The sequence below is a fragment of the Nerophis lumbriciformis genome, linkage group LG36, assembly GCF_033978685.3.
Source record: "Nerophis lumbriciformis linkage group LG36, RoL_Nlum_v2.1, whole genome shotgun sequence".
NCBI classification, from domain to species: Eukaryota; Metazoa; Chordata; class Actinopteri; order Syngnathiformes; family Syngnathidae; genus Nerophis; species Nerophis lumbriciformis.
In genome coordinates, this window is record NC_084583.2 from 8,485,001 (window position 1) to 8,501,468 (window position 16,468).

Sequence of the window (16,468 nt, forward strand, 5' to 3'; positions counted from 1 at the left end):
CCTGCGATAAGGTGGCGACTTGTCCAGGGTGTACCCCGACTTCCGCCTGAATGCAGCTGAGATAGGCTCCACCACCCCCCGCGACCCCGAAAGGGACAAGCGGTAGAAAATGGATGGATGGATGACTTGCCTGAGCCGCTAGGAGACACCAAGAGTAACAAGCGGTGGAAAATTGATTAGAAAGGACAGATTTAAAAAAACAATAATTAAAAAAACAAAAACACACATTTTTACTTGGGACTTCCCACAGGCTGGATCCTGGACGCTGGCCCGCGGGCCATAGTTTGGGGAACCCTGTTCTAACGCAGTCTAAAAATATTATGGAACATATTTTAAAATGTATGTAAAAATGAAGTATAAATGATCAATTATTACATGAAATAGTGAGAATAATAGTAAAATAAAATAGAAAATAACATAATAAAAATTAAGAACCCAAGAAGAGTTTCAAATGATCAGTAAAAATTCCAGATTAAAAAAGGTAATAATGAGGATAAGTGGTTTGGAAAATAAATTAATGAATGACAGAATCATGTGTGCAATAGGCTAATACGAGTAGATTTTACAGTGATAAAGGAAAAGTAGAACATGGAAGTTGTAACTGATATAAACTAATGACATCAGATATTTGGATTAAAAACACGTTTGTCCATGTCCCAATTGCCGTGTGTGTACCGAGAATTCAGGACGGTGTCATAAAATGTTACACAATGCGCTAATAAAAGGTTGGGCTTGTTTACGCCTACCTTCTCGCCGAACGACTTCATTTCCCAGCATGCCACCGCGCGCATGCGCACAGCGTTTTACTTGACAGTGGTAAACAGACGTCAGAAGGGAGTCTTCGCCTCGACTCAAAACAAAACAAAAGCAAACAACTGCTAAAAGACGCTGAAGGAGTGAATATTTGGACCGGCGTGACGACAGCAACTTTTACCCAACTCGCCGCCCACGCGAATCGGCTACTTTGAGCGAGTTCCCGGCGGCTCTCGGAGGACTTTTCGGCGCGTTGTAAAACTCCGGAGTAGCAAGCGGGAGCTTAAAGCGGCTAACGTCGCGGTGCGGCGGACTTTTCGCAGCGACGTAGCCGGGAAGGCCGTTTCCCGCTAAACCGTTACTAAATCAGCGGAGAGGCTTCATTCGGAGAGGCAGCCCGCTAGTACACCGCGGGAGCGGAGCCGGGTTCGGAGCTCCGGGCCTCGGCGGAGAGGCGTCGGGTAGCCGCTCGTCGTGGCGTGGTGTGCGGCGGCGGCACGAGTGGAAACATGGCAGATGGCGACATGTGGCGGATTGTCCACACCTAAAATATTGTTCGTCTCCGTAAGTAATACTAACATTATAGTTATTTTTTTAAACATTAATACTTTTTAAAAAGTTTCAGCTGCATCTTTTTTTACGGTGTTGTTTACAAGTTGTAACATCAACCAGATAATCCCGTCAAGTGTAAACTTTATTTAGTAAAATAACTTTGCAACAGGAACTTCCTGTTTACTCCTACACATTAAAACATTTTGTGACTGGATTAGTTTGAATCATATTTTGTTTTTAATTTCAGAGCCAATATTGTTTTGTTTTTATTCCACCCAAACAAAGGAGCTCCGATACAAATCAGAAGGTTTATGATAGTTAGTATTAAGGAGATTATTTGGGTTCCCTAATCTCCAATCTGAGGATTAACTGGAGCCATTGGTGTGCGCGGATTATTACGTCTTTTTTAGCAGCATATTGTTTTTCCCCCGTAACATTTGGGGGTTGATGCGGTTTTAAGACGCGTTTTTCGGGGGGTCTTGAAGGACCGAGCGTCGTCACTATGGAGGAGTTCGTGCCGCCCATTGACCCAGATTTCGAGCCGCAGAGCCGGCCCCGCTCCTGCACATGGCCGCTGCCCAGGCCCGACATCTCGGTCGTCAAGCAGGAGGCCCCCGACGGCGCCGAGTCCGCCGCGGGGACCCCGCCCGCGGACGAGGACAAGCCCGAGCCGCAGCCAATCGCGTCCGAGCAGGGGAAAGCCTCGCCGGCGTCCGAGGGCGGAGCCGTGGCCGGAGTGGGCGGGGCCGGCGCGACGCCCCGCAAGGGGTCCTCCCGACGCAACGCGTGGGGCAACCAGAGCTATGCGGACCTCATCAGCCAGGCCATAGAGAACTCGCCCGAGAAGAGACTCACTCTGGCCCAGATTTATGACTGGATGGTCAAGACGGTGCCTTACTTCCGAGATAAAGGAGACAGCAACAGCTCAGCTGGGTGGAAGGTCAGTGAACACAACACCATCATACAAACTAGACCAGGGGTCTTCAACCTTTACCAGGCTTAGGACCCCCAGACCCATGGATAGGTGGAGCGGGGACTCCCGACCTGTACGTCTTGTGTAAAATTGTGTTTTCAATTAAATTGCTCCTAAAGGTACCTTGTTATTGTGCAATACTAATAGAATAGAATAGAAAGTACTTTATTGATCCCTGGGGGAAATTCAGCACCACAGTTCGCTCACAATAGACAATAAATACTTAGGTATTTTTTACATGTGAATAACATAAATACAGTCTATTATACAGCATTATTCACATGTGAATAATATAAATACAGTCTATTATACAGCATTATTCACATGTGAATAATATAAATACAGTCTATTACACAGCATTATTCACATGTGAATAATATAAATACAGTCCATTATACAGCATTATTCACATGTGAATAATATAAGTATATATCATATATATAATATATTAAAATTATACAGTATAGTGTCGCTAATGGCAACTAGCGCACTAATCCTTAGCTAAAACCTGTTGTGCTAATCGCTGGCTGACAATCATTGCGCTAATTGTTAACTGGCAAGCGGCGCGCGCATCGCTAGCATTCTAGCGTGCTATTCGGTAGCTGAACACTCTAATCGCTAGCTAACCATCGACGCACTTATCGCTAGCTGACAATTGGCGCGCTAACTAGCTGACAACTGCGGCGTCAATCGCGAGCTAACTATTGGCGCACTCACCGCGAGCAGTCTCACGTGCTATTCGGTAGCTGAAAACGCCAATCGCTTGCTAAATATCGACACGCTTATCGCTAGCTGACAATTGGCGCGCTAACCGCTAGCTGACAACTGCGGCGTTGATTGCTAGCTAACTATTGGCACATTCACCGCTAGCAGTCTAGCGTGCTATTCGGTAGCTGAAAAAGTGGTGCGCTGAACGCTAGCTAACTATCCGCGCACCTATCGCGAGCAGACAATTGGCACGGTAACCTCCAGCTGACAACTGCCGCATTACTAACTAGCTGACAGCTAGCTCGCTAATTACCGGCTGATACTAGCTAACTATTGGCGAACTCATCAATACCTGACAACTGTTGCGCTATTTGGTAGCTGAAAGCCGGGGCGCTAATCGCTATCTGACGATTAGCGCACTTATTGCTAGTTTAAAACTGTTGTGCTAGTCGCTAGCTGACAGCTAGCTCGCTATTTGCTGGCTGATACTAGCTAACTATTGGGGAACTCATCAAGACCTGACAACTGTCGCGCTATTTGGTAGCTGAAAGCCGGGGCGCTAATCCCTATCTGACGATTGGCGCAGTTGTTAGTTAAAACCTGTTGTGCTAGTCGCTAGCTGACAATTAGTATGCTAATTGCTAACTGGCAAGTGGCGCGTGCGTTGCTAGCATTCTAGGGTGCTATTCGGTCGCTTAAAGGGTGCGCTAATCGCTAGCTAACTATCGACGCACTTATCGCTAGCTGAGAACTTCTGAGTCAATCGCGAGCTAACTATTGGCGCACTCACCGCTAGCAGTCTAGCGTGCTATTTGGTAGCTGAAAAGTGGTGCGCTGAACGCTAGCTAACTATCGGCCCACTTATCGCTAGCAGACAATTGGCACGCTAACCCCCAGCTGACAACTTCCACATTACTCACCAGCTGATAGCTAGCTCGCTAATCAGAATCAGAATAGTTTTTATTGCCATTGTTTGAGAACGGGTTCACAAACTAGGAATTGCTGGCTGATAACTTGCGCGCAGAGCGCTAGCTAACTATTGGCGAACTCATCACTACCTGACAACTGTCGCGCTATTTGGTAGCTGAAAGCCGGTGCGCTAATCACCATCTGACGATTGGCGCACTTGTTGCTAGCTTAAAACTGTTGTGCTAGTCACTAGCTGACAATTGGCGCACTTAATGCTAGCTGACAACTGCCGCTTTTAGCTGAAAACTGGTGCACTAAATACTAGCTAACTATTAGCGCACTCATCGCTCGCTGACAACTAGCGCGCTAATAGGTAAGTTTTAATCAGTGAGGGTGGGGGGGTCTCCAAAAATTATGTTTAAGGCCCCAAATTATCTTGGAACGGCTCTGGTGCCACTGGCTGTATCTGGCTCCATCTAGTGGTGATTTGGTACTGGTCCCGCTGTTCGAGAACCAGCAGTAAAAAAAAAGGTGTAGCATCTCATGATGTACATTTATGTCTTTCTTCTTCTTCTGTCTCTAATTGTAGAACTCAATTCGCCACAATCTGTCGCTGCACAACAAATTCCTGCGTGTCCACAATGAGACCACGGGCAAGAGCTCCTGGTGGATGCTCAACCCCGAAGGCGGTAAGACAGGCAAAGCGCCGCGCCGCCGAGCCGCCTCCATGGACAACAGCAGCAAACTGCTGAAGAGCCGCATGCGCGCCAAGCAGACCAAGAAGCAGGCGGGCGCGGGGGCCGGCGGGGCGCTGCAGGGCGAGGGCAACGGCGGCTCCACCGGCGCGGACAGCCCCGGGTCGTCTCAACCGTTTCCCAAATGGGGGGTCAGCAGCAGCAGCCCCTCGTCTCGAGGCAGCTTGGACGACGGCGACATGTGGACCACCTTCCGGCCGCGCACCAGCTCCAACGCCAGCACCCTGAGCGGGCGTCTGTCCCCCATCGCTCCCGGCCAGGAGGACGACGATAACCTCCCCGAAGACGGGCTGCTAGGACGTTACGCCGCCAGCGCCTTGACCCCCACTCTCACCGAGACCCTCATGGAGGAGCTGGATCTGATAGACGGACTGACTTTGATGACCAGCCAGCAGGGCGGCGCCAGCCCCAGCACCGCCCCCCCGGCGCCCCCGACCCCGCTGCCGTCTGCCTCCACGCTGTTGTCCCGCGGCTCGGGCTTCTCCGCCTTTCACCAGCTGCAGCCCTCGCAGACGTCCCCCCACACGGCCACCCAGACCCCCGTGGGGGCCGGCAACAAAGAGCCCTCCACCTTCAGCAACTCCCTCTTCAACCCTAACTCCCGTGGGTCGGCACACTACGGAGCCCACGTGCCCTCCAGCCTGGAGGCGCTGCTCACGTCGGATTCTCCTCCTCCGAGCGACGTCCTCATGACCCAGGTGGACCCCCTCATGCCTAATCCCAGCCTCATGGGTCTGGGTTCTTCGGTGGTGGGCGTGCGGCCCAAACCCAATCAGCTGCTGCTGGGTAAAGCCCTGGACGCCAACACGGTGGCGTCCAGGTGCCTTCAGGCTCAGATGCAGCAGCACCTCCACCATCAGCAGCACCATCAACACCAGCATCACTCTCAAATGGGCCTGGGCATGATCCTGTCCGGGATGTCCCAAGACCTGCCTCAGATGTCCGCGCTCAAAGCGCAGCACGCCGCCATCCAGCCGGTGGCCTCTCACCACGGCGTCCCTTTGGCCAACCCCGCCCTGCAGAGCGTGGCTCAGTTCGGCGCGCCGTCCTGCTTCCAGGCCGCGCCGGACAGACTGCCCACGGACCTGGACGTGGACATGTTCACCGAGAACCTGGACTGCGACGTGGACTACATCATCAATAGCGACCTCATGGACGGGGACAGCATCGACTTCAACTTTGATCCTATCCTGCCCGGGGGCCAAGGCTACGGGGGGCCGGCCACCACCCAGGGCTCCGCCCACAACTGGGTGCCCAGCTAAAGAGTTTGCCAGGTATTCTTTTTTTCCTTACAGTACTGCTAATATAAGACCACGCCTCTCAGGACAAATGTTTAGATTGTGTTAAAATAGTTTTCCAAATAACAGTTGTTTTATATTTGGGTTAATACGTAACAGTTGTTATTTTTAATCGATCTTGAAAACATCATCTTTAAAAAAAAGTCTCTTGGATTTTGTTTGGTAATTATGTAAAACCGAAAAATGCAGGTTGTCTTATATTTGAGGAGTTCTTATTAGTTTAGGGTAAATACAGAAATTAAATCATTTTCTACAAACGCTTATAATCAGGATGGTCTTAGGTTTGGCTCAATACAGTAATTATATGATTTTCTAGTAACATTTACATTCATTGGTCTTATATTCGGGTCAATATGGTAATCACATAACTTTCTAGTATTATTTACATTAATGGTGGTCTTATATTAGGGTCAGTACAATAATTACATAACTTTCTAGCGTTTATATTCAGAGTGGTCTTATATTAGGGTCAGTACAATAATTACATAACTTTCTAGTAATATTTACACTCGTGGTGGTCTTATATTAGGGTCAGTACAATAATGACATAACTTTCTAGCGTTTATATTCAGAGTGGTCTTATATTAGGGTCAGTACAATAATTACATAACTTTCTAGTAATATTTACACTCGTGGTGGTCTTATATTAGGGTCAGTACAATAATGACATAACTTTCTAGCGTTTATATTCAGAGTGGTCTTATATTAGGGTCAGTACAATAATTACATAACTTTCTAGTAATATTTACATTCATGGTGGTCTTATATTAGGGTCAGTACAATAATTACATAACTTTCTAGCGTTTATATTCAGAGTGGTCTTATAATAGGGTCAGTACAATAATTACATAACTTTCTAGTAATATTTACATTCATGGTGGTCTTATATTAGGGTCAGTACAATAATTACATAACTTTCTAGTAATATTTACATTCATGGTGGTCTTATATTAGGGTCAGTACAATAATTACATAACTTTCTAGTAATATTTACATTCATGGTGGTCTTATATTAGAGTCAGTACAATAATTACATAACTTTCTAGTATTATTTACATTAATGGTGGTCTTATATTAGGGTCAGTACGATAATTACATAATTTCTAGTAATATTTACATTCATGGTGGTCTTATATTAGGGTCAGTACAATAATTACATAACTTTCTAGCGTTTATATTCAGAGTGGTCTTATAATAGGGTCAGTACAATAATTACATAACTTTCTAGTAATATTTACATTCATGGTGGTCTTATATTAGGGTCAGTACAATAATTACATAACTTTCTAGTAATATTTACATTCATGGTGGTCTTATATTAGGGTCAGTACAATAATGACATAACTTTCTAGCGTTTATATTCAGAGTGGTCTTATATTAGGGTCAGTACAATAATTACATAACTTTCTAGTAATATTTACATTCATGGTGGTCTTATATTAGGGTCAGTACAATAATTACATAACTTTCTAGCGTTTATATTCAGAGTGGTCTTATAATAGGGTCAGTACAATAATTACATAACTTTCTAGTAATATTTACATTCATGGTGGTCTTATATTAGGGTCAGTACAATAATTACATAACTTTCTAGTAATATTTACATTCATGGTGGTCTTATATTAGGGTCAGTACAATAATTACATAACTTTCTAGTAATATTTACATTCATGGTGGTCTTATATTAGAGTCAGTACAATAATTACATAACTTTCTAGTATTATTTACATTAATGGTGGTCTTATATTAGGGTCAGTACGATAATTACATAATTTCTAGTATTATTTACATTAATGGTGGTCTTATATTAGGGTCAGTACAATAGTTACATAACTTTCTAGTAATATTTACATTCATGGTGGTCTTATATTAGGGTCAGTACAATAATTACATAACTTTCTAGTAATATTTACATTCATGGTGGTCTTATATTAGGGTCAGTACAGTAATTACATAACTTTCTAGTAATATTTACATTCATGGTGGTCTTATATTAGGGTCAGTACAGTAATTACATAACTTTCTAGTAATATTTACATTCATTGTAGTCTGATATTAGGGTCAGTACAATAATTGCATAACTTTCTAGTAATATTTACATTCATGGTGGTCTTATATTAGGGTCAGTACAAAAATTACATAACTTCCTAGTAATATTTACATTCATGGTGGTCTTATATTAGGGTCAGTTCAATAATTACATGACTTTCTAGTAATATTTACATTCATGGTGGTCTTATATTAGGGTCAGTACAATAATTACATAACTTTCTAGTAATATTTACATTCATGATGGTCTTATATTAGGGTCAGTACAATAATTACATAACTTTCTAGCGTTTATATTCAGAGTGGTCTTATATTATGGTCAATGCAGTAATTACATCATTTTCTAGTAACATTTCTATTTAGGGTGGTTTCTATTTGGGTCAGTGTGGTAATTAAAAAACGTTATATTAAGGGTGGTCTTCTATTTGGCCCTGCACAGTAATGCACTGTCTACTATCTATATTTAAGGTGGTCTTTTATTAGGGTGATTGTGGTAGCTAAATAACTCTCTAGTAAAATGTATATTCAGAGTGGTCTGGGTCAATATAGTAATGACATAACTGTCTAGTATCATTTATGTTCAGGGTGGTCTTATATTTGGGTCAAAACTCTAGTTAAATCATTTCTCAGTAACATTTATATTTAAGGTGGTCTTATATTTGGCCCTGTACAGTAAGTAATGCACTTTCTACTGTCTATAAACATGCAGAGTTTAAAGCACTCCTCATTCTCTAGCAGGTGACTTTAAATCAATATGGTAATTATATAATTTACTAGTGGTCTTATAATAGGGTCAGTACAATAATTACATAACTTTCTAGTAATATTTACATTCATGGTGGTCTTATATTAGGGTCAGTACAATAATTACATAACTTTCTAGTAATATTTACATTCATGGTGGTCTTATATTAGGGTCAGTACAATAATGACATAACTTTCTAGCGTTTATATTCAGAGTGGTCTTATATTAGGGTCAGTACAATAATTACATAACTTTCTAGTAATATTTACATTCATGGTGGTCTTATATTAGGGTCAGTACAATAATTACATAACTTTCTAGCGTTTATATTCAGAGTGGTCTTATAATAGGGTCAGTACAATAATTACATAACTTTCTAGTAATATTTACATTCATGGTGGTCTTATATTAGGGTCAGTACAATAATTACATAACTTTCTAGTAATATTTACATTCATGGTGGTCTTATATTAGGGTCAGTACAATAATTACATAACTTTCTAGTAATATTTACATTCATGGTGGTCTTATATTAGAGTCAGTACAATAATTACATAACTTTCTAGTATTATTTACATTAATGGTGGTCTTATATTAGGGTCAGTACGATAATTACATAATTTCTAGTATTATTTACATTAATGGTGGTCTTATATTAGGGTCAGTACAATAGTTACATAACTTTCTAGTAATATTTACATTCATGGTGGTCTTATATTAGGGTCAGTACAATAATTACATAACTTTCTAGTAATATTTACATTCATGGTGGTCTTATATTAGGGTCAGTACAGTAATTACATAACTTTCTAGTAATATTTACATTCATGGTGGTCTTATATTAGGGTCAGTACAGTAATTACATAACTTTCTAGTAATATTTACATTCATTGTAGTCTGATATTAGGGTCAGTACAATAATTGCATAACTTTCTAGTAATATTTACATTCATGGTGGTCTTATATTAGGGTCAGTACAAAAATTACATAACTTCCTAGTAATATTTACATTCATGGTGGTCTTATATTAGGGTCAGTTCAATAATTACATGACTTTCTAGTAATATTTACATTCATGGTGGTCTTATATTAGGGTCAGTACAATAATTACATAACTTTCTAGTAATATTTACATTCATGATGGTCTTATATTAGGGTCAGTACAATAATTACATAACTTTCTAGCGTTTATATTCAGAGTGGTCTTATATTATGGTCAATGCAGTAATTACATCATTTTCTAGTAACATTTCTATTTAGGGTGGTTTCTATTTGGGTCAGTGTGGTAATTAAAAAACGTTATATTAAGGGTGGTCTTCTATTTGGCCCTGCACAGTAATGCACTGTCTACTATCTATATTTAAGGTGGTCTTTTATTAGGGTGATTGTGGTAGCTAAATAACTCTCTAGTAAAATGTATATTCAGAGTGGTCTGGGTCAATATAGTAATGACATAACTGTCTAGTATCATTTATGTTCAGGGTGGTCTTATATTTGGGTCAAAACTCTAGTTAAATCATTTCTCAGTAACATTTATATTTAAGGTGGTCTTATATTTGGCCCTGTACAGTAAGTAATGCACTTTCTACTGTCTATAAACATGCAGAGTTTAAAGCACTCCTCATTCTCTAGCAGGTGACTTTAAATCAATATGGTAATTATATAATTTACTAGTAACATTTACATTCAGAGTGGTCTTATATTGTGGTCAATACGGTAATTATATAATTTACTAGTAACATTTACATTCAGAGTGGTCTTATATTGGGGTCAATATGGTAATTATATAATTTACTAGTAACATTCAGAGTGGTCTTATATTGTGGTCAATATGGTAAATATATAATTTACTAGTAACATTTACATTCAGGGTGGTCTTATATTGGGGTCAATATGGTAATTATATAATTTACTAGTAAAATTCATAGTGGTCTTATATTGTGGTCAATATGGTGAAGATATAATTTACTAGTAACATTTACATTCAGAGTGCTTATACTGGGGTCAATATAGTAATTATATAATTTACTAGTAACATTTCCATTCAGAGTGGTCTTATATTTTGGTCAATACGGTAATTATATAATTTACTAGTAACATTTACATTCAGAGTGGTCTTATATTGTGGTCAATACGGTAATTATATAATTTTCTAGTAACATTTACATTCAGAGTGGTCTTAATATTGGGATCAATATGGTAATTATATAATTTACTAGTAACATTTACATTCAGAGTGGTCTTATATTAGGGTCAATATGGTAATTATATAATTTACTAGTAACATTTACATTCAGGGTGGTCTTATATTAGGGTCAATACAGTAATGATATAATTTACTAGTAACATTTACATTCAGAGTGGTCTTATATTGGGGTCAATATGGTAATTATATAATTTACTAGTAACATTTACATTCAGGGTGGTCTTATATTAGGGTCAATACGGTAATTGTATAATTTACTAGTAACATTTACATTCAGTGTGGTCTTATATTAGGGTCAATATGGTAATTATATAATTTACTAGTAACATAGTGGTCTTATATTGGGGTCAATATGGTAATTATATAATTTACTCGTAACATTTACATTCAGAGTGGTCTTATATTATGGTCAATATGGTAATTATATAATTTACTAGTAACATAGTGGTCTTATATTGGGGTGAATATGGTAATTATATAATTTACTAGTAACATTTACATTCAGAGTGGTATAGCTCGTTTGGTAGAGTGGCCGTGCCAACAACTTGAGGCTTCTAGGTTCGATCCCTGCATCCGCCATCCTAGTCACTGCCGTTGTGTCCTTGGGCAAGACACTTTACCCAACTGCTCCCAGTGCCACCCACACTGGTTTAAATGTAACTTAGATATTGGGTTTCACTATGTAAAGCGCTTTGAGTCACTAGAGAAAAAGTGCTATAAAAATATAATTCACTTCACGACGGTAATTATATAATTTGCTAGTGACATTTACATTCAGAGTGGTCTTATATTGGGGTCAATATGGTAATTATATAATTTGCTAGTGACATTTACATTCAGAGTGGTCTTATATTGGGGTCAATATGGTAATTATATAATTTACTAGTAACATTTACATTCAGTGGTCTTATATTGGGGTCAATATGGTAATTATATAATGTACTAGTAATATTTACATTCAGAGTGGTCTTATATCGGGGTCTAAATGGTTATTAAGTTTTACTAAAGTTCATTAAAAGTGCTGTCTTATATTCGGGCCAGTATGTTTTTGAATGACATTCTACTAACCTTGTGTCTTCCAGGACATGTCCTCCCACCCCTCTGTCCCCCCGAAGCTGACGTCAACCCCTCCACCACCTTCCTCCGCACCAGCCTGGACGCTAAAGAGGACCGCAGACGTCGCCCGCCAAGACGAGACCTGGACGACAGGAAGAAGACACGGACAGGAAGTAGAACTCCTAGAAGGAGTGGAGTCTCTCCTATGCACACACTGTCCTCACCTTCTCAGAGAGGACTTTTTTTTTAAAGACGTGACTTCTTTTTAAAGAAAGATGCTGGGCACAAGCATCTTTTAAGGTGGACGTGTGACCGCCATGTTGTGGCACAGCGCCATGCTTTGCGACAACTCATCGTGGCCAGTTTTTCCCCCGTCCCACAGGACCATCTCCAGCACGAGCGATCGGTACAACGACACGCAGACTTCAAGTACGATTTCAATTCAAGACGATACATTGTGGCTTTTTTGGGGTGAATCAACACTAATCGCAGTTTTTTTCATAACTTCCACCCGGTGCATAAAGTAGTTTGATGCAAGTTAGGTTGTTTTCTTTTTAAACCTGTTGTGCAGTTTAACTAATACCATGAAGTAATGTGATTTTTTTTAGGGCATTTGAGGTGAAATTGCCAACAAATAATCAGTTGGTTCTAAAATGAGCTACCTGATGGATTTTTTTTGTGCATTTTTATAGCACTTATGTTCCCTGCTGCACCACAGGGATTATATTTCTTTATTTTTATTTTATTTTTTTACATTTCATTGAGACATGTAATGTACAAGTTGCACATAATGACACGCTATGCAGATTTATCAAGATAATTTAATGACATCTTGAAGGAAATTTTAAAGAAAAAAGAAATTGTTGAAGGGTTGGCAGCTTCATGTCATCACTTTTTAGTGCTAACCCGAAAGAAAGAAAAAGTATATTTGGTTATAGCTTTAATATACTAGAGATGCTACATATATTACTAATAACTTTTTTTTACATTGGAGGATGCATTTTTTTCAGATAACTGCAATTTTTCTACACTTTTTATTTTTGTAAAATGCATGTAGATGTTTTTGTTTTTTTACGTAACCAAAGGAACACTAATATTTGCATTTGCATGGCATTTAGGGAGCACTCGGGCCTGACACAGTGTACATAATAAGCTTTCTTTGCCGGGTTTTTGTATTTTTCTAGCTTCTCAGCATCTCATCTCAAAAAAAACAACGAGAAAAAAACAACAACACACAACCGTTACCTCTCATGATCGCTCCAAAAGCAAAAAGGAAAAAAAAAAAAGTAAATGTATTTATTTTACATATATTCTGTCGCGACTGGAAACCAACATTTGTGTCTTTTAAAAAGTGTTGAAGGAAGTCTCCCGCTATGCATTTCAGTACTTTAGTTCTTCTTTTTTTTTTTTCCAGGGTGGTGGGGGCTTTCTGCCAATGTAAAACACTAGCATGATGTTATTCTTTCTTGTGTTTTTGTATTTAATTTTGCTGTTCACCAGACGGTCATGTACAGTTAAATTCAATCATTTCACTGTTAAAAAAAAGAAAAAAAAGAATCATGTATTGTTTTCCTGCTTTTGAGTGGTGCTGGATGGATGCGAATCAGGGTGTATTTTGTTTAGATTTTAATTTGCTGGACGTTGCCTGGAAGAATCCTCTTGTTTTTATATATCATAAGTCCCCAACTTGGTCACTTAAACAGATCAAAATGTCCCAATCATTCAAACTATTTGATTGATTTGAAGATGATGTTGTATTTAGTTGACTTCCTTAAAAAGGTGTGTCATCATTCCCCCTTTTTCTTCTGTATATTTTCTTCCCTTTATCGCTTTTAAGTAGCTATTAGTCCCCATTATGATTGAAATCTAAACTCGCCCCATGATATTCAGTATTTTAGAACATGTTGTAAAAGTCTCCTATAGGAGGTGGATGATTTGCTTGTAAGCCACTTTTGTTCATTTTTTGATCCCCCTTTTCCACATTAAGACAAGCTAGACCTGACAAAGCGTTCTAAACAGCAAGAATAAAAGTCAATAAACTGCTTTAACCCTCTTTACTCAACTGCCTTTGGGGTCTTTCCTTTTATGCAAAATGTTGCTATTAACCAAAAATTAAATTATTTTTGGCAAAACACTTTTGCCATGTGTTGGTTACTCAAGTCACAGACATGTTCTAAGGGTATGCAGCATGAAGCGCTACTGCCTACTGGCGCTGACGAGACGCGGGGCCGCCATCTTGGAGTGGTGATCCACTCCACTCAGTGCAATTCATTTGGCAATGAACTATCAGCGCATTTAATTCATCTTACCTCACTGAATACCACTGATTTTCACGCATTTTTTTGTCATAGTGTAGTTATGATAAAGGACACATGTTTTATCATTCATAGTTTGCTTAACAGGAATAGAATTTTCTTATATGCTATAAGTGACCAGACGTCCGAGATCAAAACTGGGAATATAATCCTAGAGAAGGGGAAAAAACGGTCAGCTATTTTTAAGTTGAAGAAACAATATTATTAGGTTATATATACATGCGTATGTCCTAAATAAACAATGTATGAATAAATTAGATATCTATATATCTTATAGACCAGGAGTGGGCAATTAATTTTTACCGGGGGCCGCATGAGCAACCCGAGCACTGCTGGAGGGCCACATCGATAATATTTCAATTACATTTTGCTCAATATTATTTTTGATATACCGTAAGATAAATAATAATAATAATAATTAATTATAATAATAACACTTTATTTTAACCTAACTTAACTTTATACCAAAAACAGATTGCTTTTGATGGTTTTATTTTTAACACTGTCTTACACTACTCCTACACAATTTCTGCACAGGGTTAATTTAAAGTTTATCCTGCATCCTCTTTAAAAGTCCAACATTTTCCCCCGTCAGATTTGGACAAACATCTGTTGTCACACCTGCCAGCTTGTCCCATTTCAGTCCTAACATGTCCAAACACGCATTTACTTATGTGAACAAGTCATTACCTGTGGTTGTCCCTTTTAATTGACTGCATGGCTGCCAGCTCTTCCGTGATTTGAAAGTCTGCAGTTATCCCACGTAAGAAGATGAGCAGCTGGGCGGTGTTACGTACATTGCAGCTCTCATCCAAAGCCAGCGAAAAACAGTCAAAGTCGGCCGTTCTGTTCTTCAGCTGAAGCTCCAAATTTCCGGGCATATCAGCGCAACAAAGTCCAATAAGCACTCCTTAATAAACTCTCCATCAGAAAACGCCTTACTTTTTCTGGCGATCTTGTGAGAAATGACGAAACTTGTCCTGATGGCTGCATCTCTGGGGTTGTGAAATTTGGCAAAAAGTCCTTGTTGGGTTTGCAGTTTTACCATCAACGCATCAGCCTCCCTTGCGCGCTCTTCATCAGACAGATTCCGGTATTTTTCCTCGTGCTTCGTCATTTAGTGGCGATTCAAATTATATTCTTTAAACACAACAACCTGTGTACCACACATTAAGCACACAGCTTTACCTTTAATTTCTGTAAAGAAATACTTGGCAGTCCATGTCATCAACTTTTCTCTTTTTAGCGTCTTGGGTGTAAACCGTGCATCAGTTGTCGCTGTGCACTTTCACTCACAGGTTACACACGGACATACGTCCATAAATAACACTTTTCAAAATAAAAGCAGCACAGTTGTATTGCGCACACGACATAGATGTTTTTTAAACTTTATTTTGTAATTTGTGATTGCCGCTGTTCACATTCACTCACAATCACGCACGCGCATACGTCCACACGGAAGTAATACAAATAACACTTTTCAAAACAAAATCAGCACCGTTGTATTGCACACTCGACATAGATACTTTTTTAAATTTATTTTGTAATTTATGATTGGCCTCACACGGGCCGGACAGGGACGCACAAAGGGCCGGATGTGGCCCGCGGGCCGCAGAATGCCCAGGTCTGTTATATAGACTGTATCTCTGTTGTTGCAGCAGCAGAGAGTTTATTCTGTCTTGACACTTTGTATTGATATTTTGTATTACATTCTTCCCTTAAATGATCATGTTTACAGTGATTGTTTTATATGTATTTTTTATGTATGTCACTTTGGATAAAAGCGTCTGCCAAATACTTAAACATAAACACCTGAAAGTCTTTATATCAGCTAAAACCACCAATCTGTTTAACTGGATTCAGAATAAAACCAACTTCTGTCTCACCCAACAATGTTAGTATTTGAATATTGTTACTTGAAGACTTATTCCTGGTTACAATTATACTGTTAAGAAAGTATTGTCTTATACTTTGCCTTAAATGAGAATGCATCATAATCAGGGGCGGCTGGTGAATTTTGTTTTAGGTGGGGCTGAAAGTTTGTGAACGAAACCCCTGTAGGGGCGTCATCCTCCCCCAGAAAATTTCTTTGTGATTTTCACATACAAATGAAGCATTCTGGTGCATTCTGACAAAATAATGAAGACAA

At 39.7% G+C, this 16,468-nt stretch overlaps 1 protein-coding gene across 1 annotated transcript; it reads left to right on the top strand.

Annotated features, from left to right (window-relative positions):
• The first annotated feature begins 762 nt into the window (after positions 1 to 762).
• foxo4 (forkhead box O4) lies at positions 763 to 14,061 on the top strand. The gene is made up of 3 exons (XM_061930083.1): positions 763 to 2,245; positions 4,485 to 5,924; positions 12,031 to 14,061. The coding sequence occupies exons 1-2, from the start codon at positions 1,808 to 1,810 to the stop codon at positions 5,910 to 5,912; spliced, it is 1,866 nt and encodes a 621-aa protein (XP_061786067.1). The 5' UTR covers positions 763 to 1,807; the 3' UTR covers positions 5,913 to 5,924; positions 12,031 to 14,061.
• The last annotated feature ends 2,407 nt before the right edge of the window (positions 14,062 to 16,468 follow it).

Excerpts from the sequence above, each read along its gene's own strand:
- foxo4 (XM_061930083.1), top strand. The coding sequence starts at position 1,808 with ATGGAGGAGTTCGTGCCGCCCATTGACCCAGATTTCGAGCCGCAGAGC. Across the intron at positions 2,246-4,484 it reads ACAGCTCAGCTGGGTGGAAG|AACTCAATTCGCCACAATCT; the intron begins GTCAGTGAACAC and ends CTCTAATTGTAG.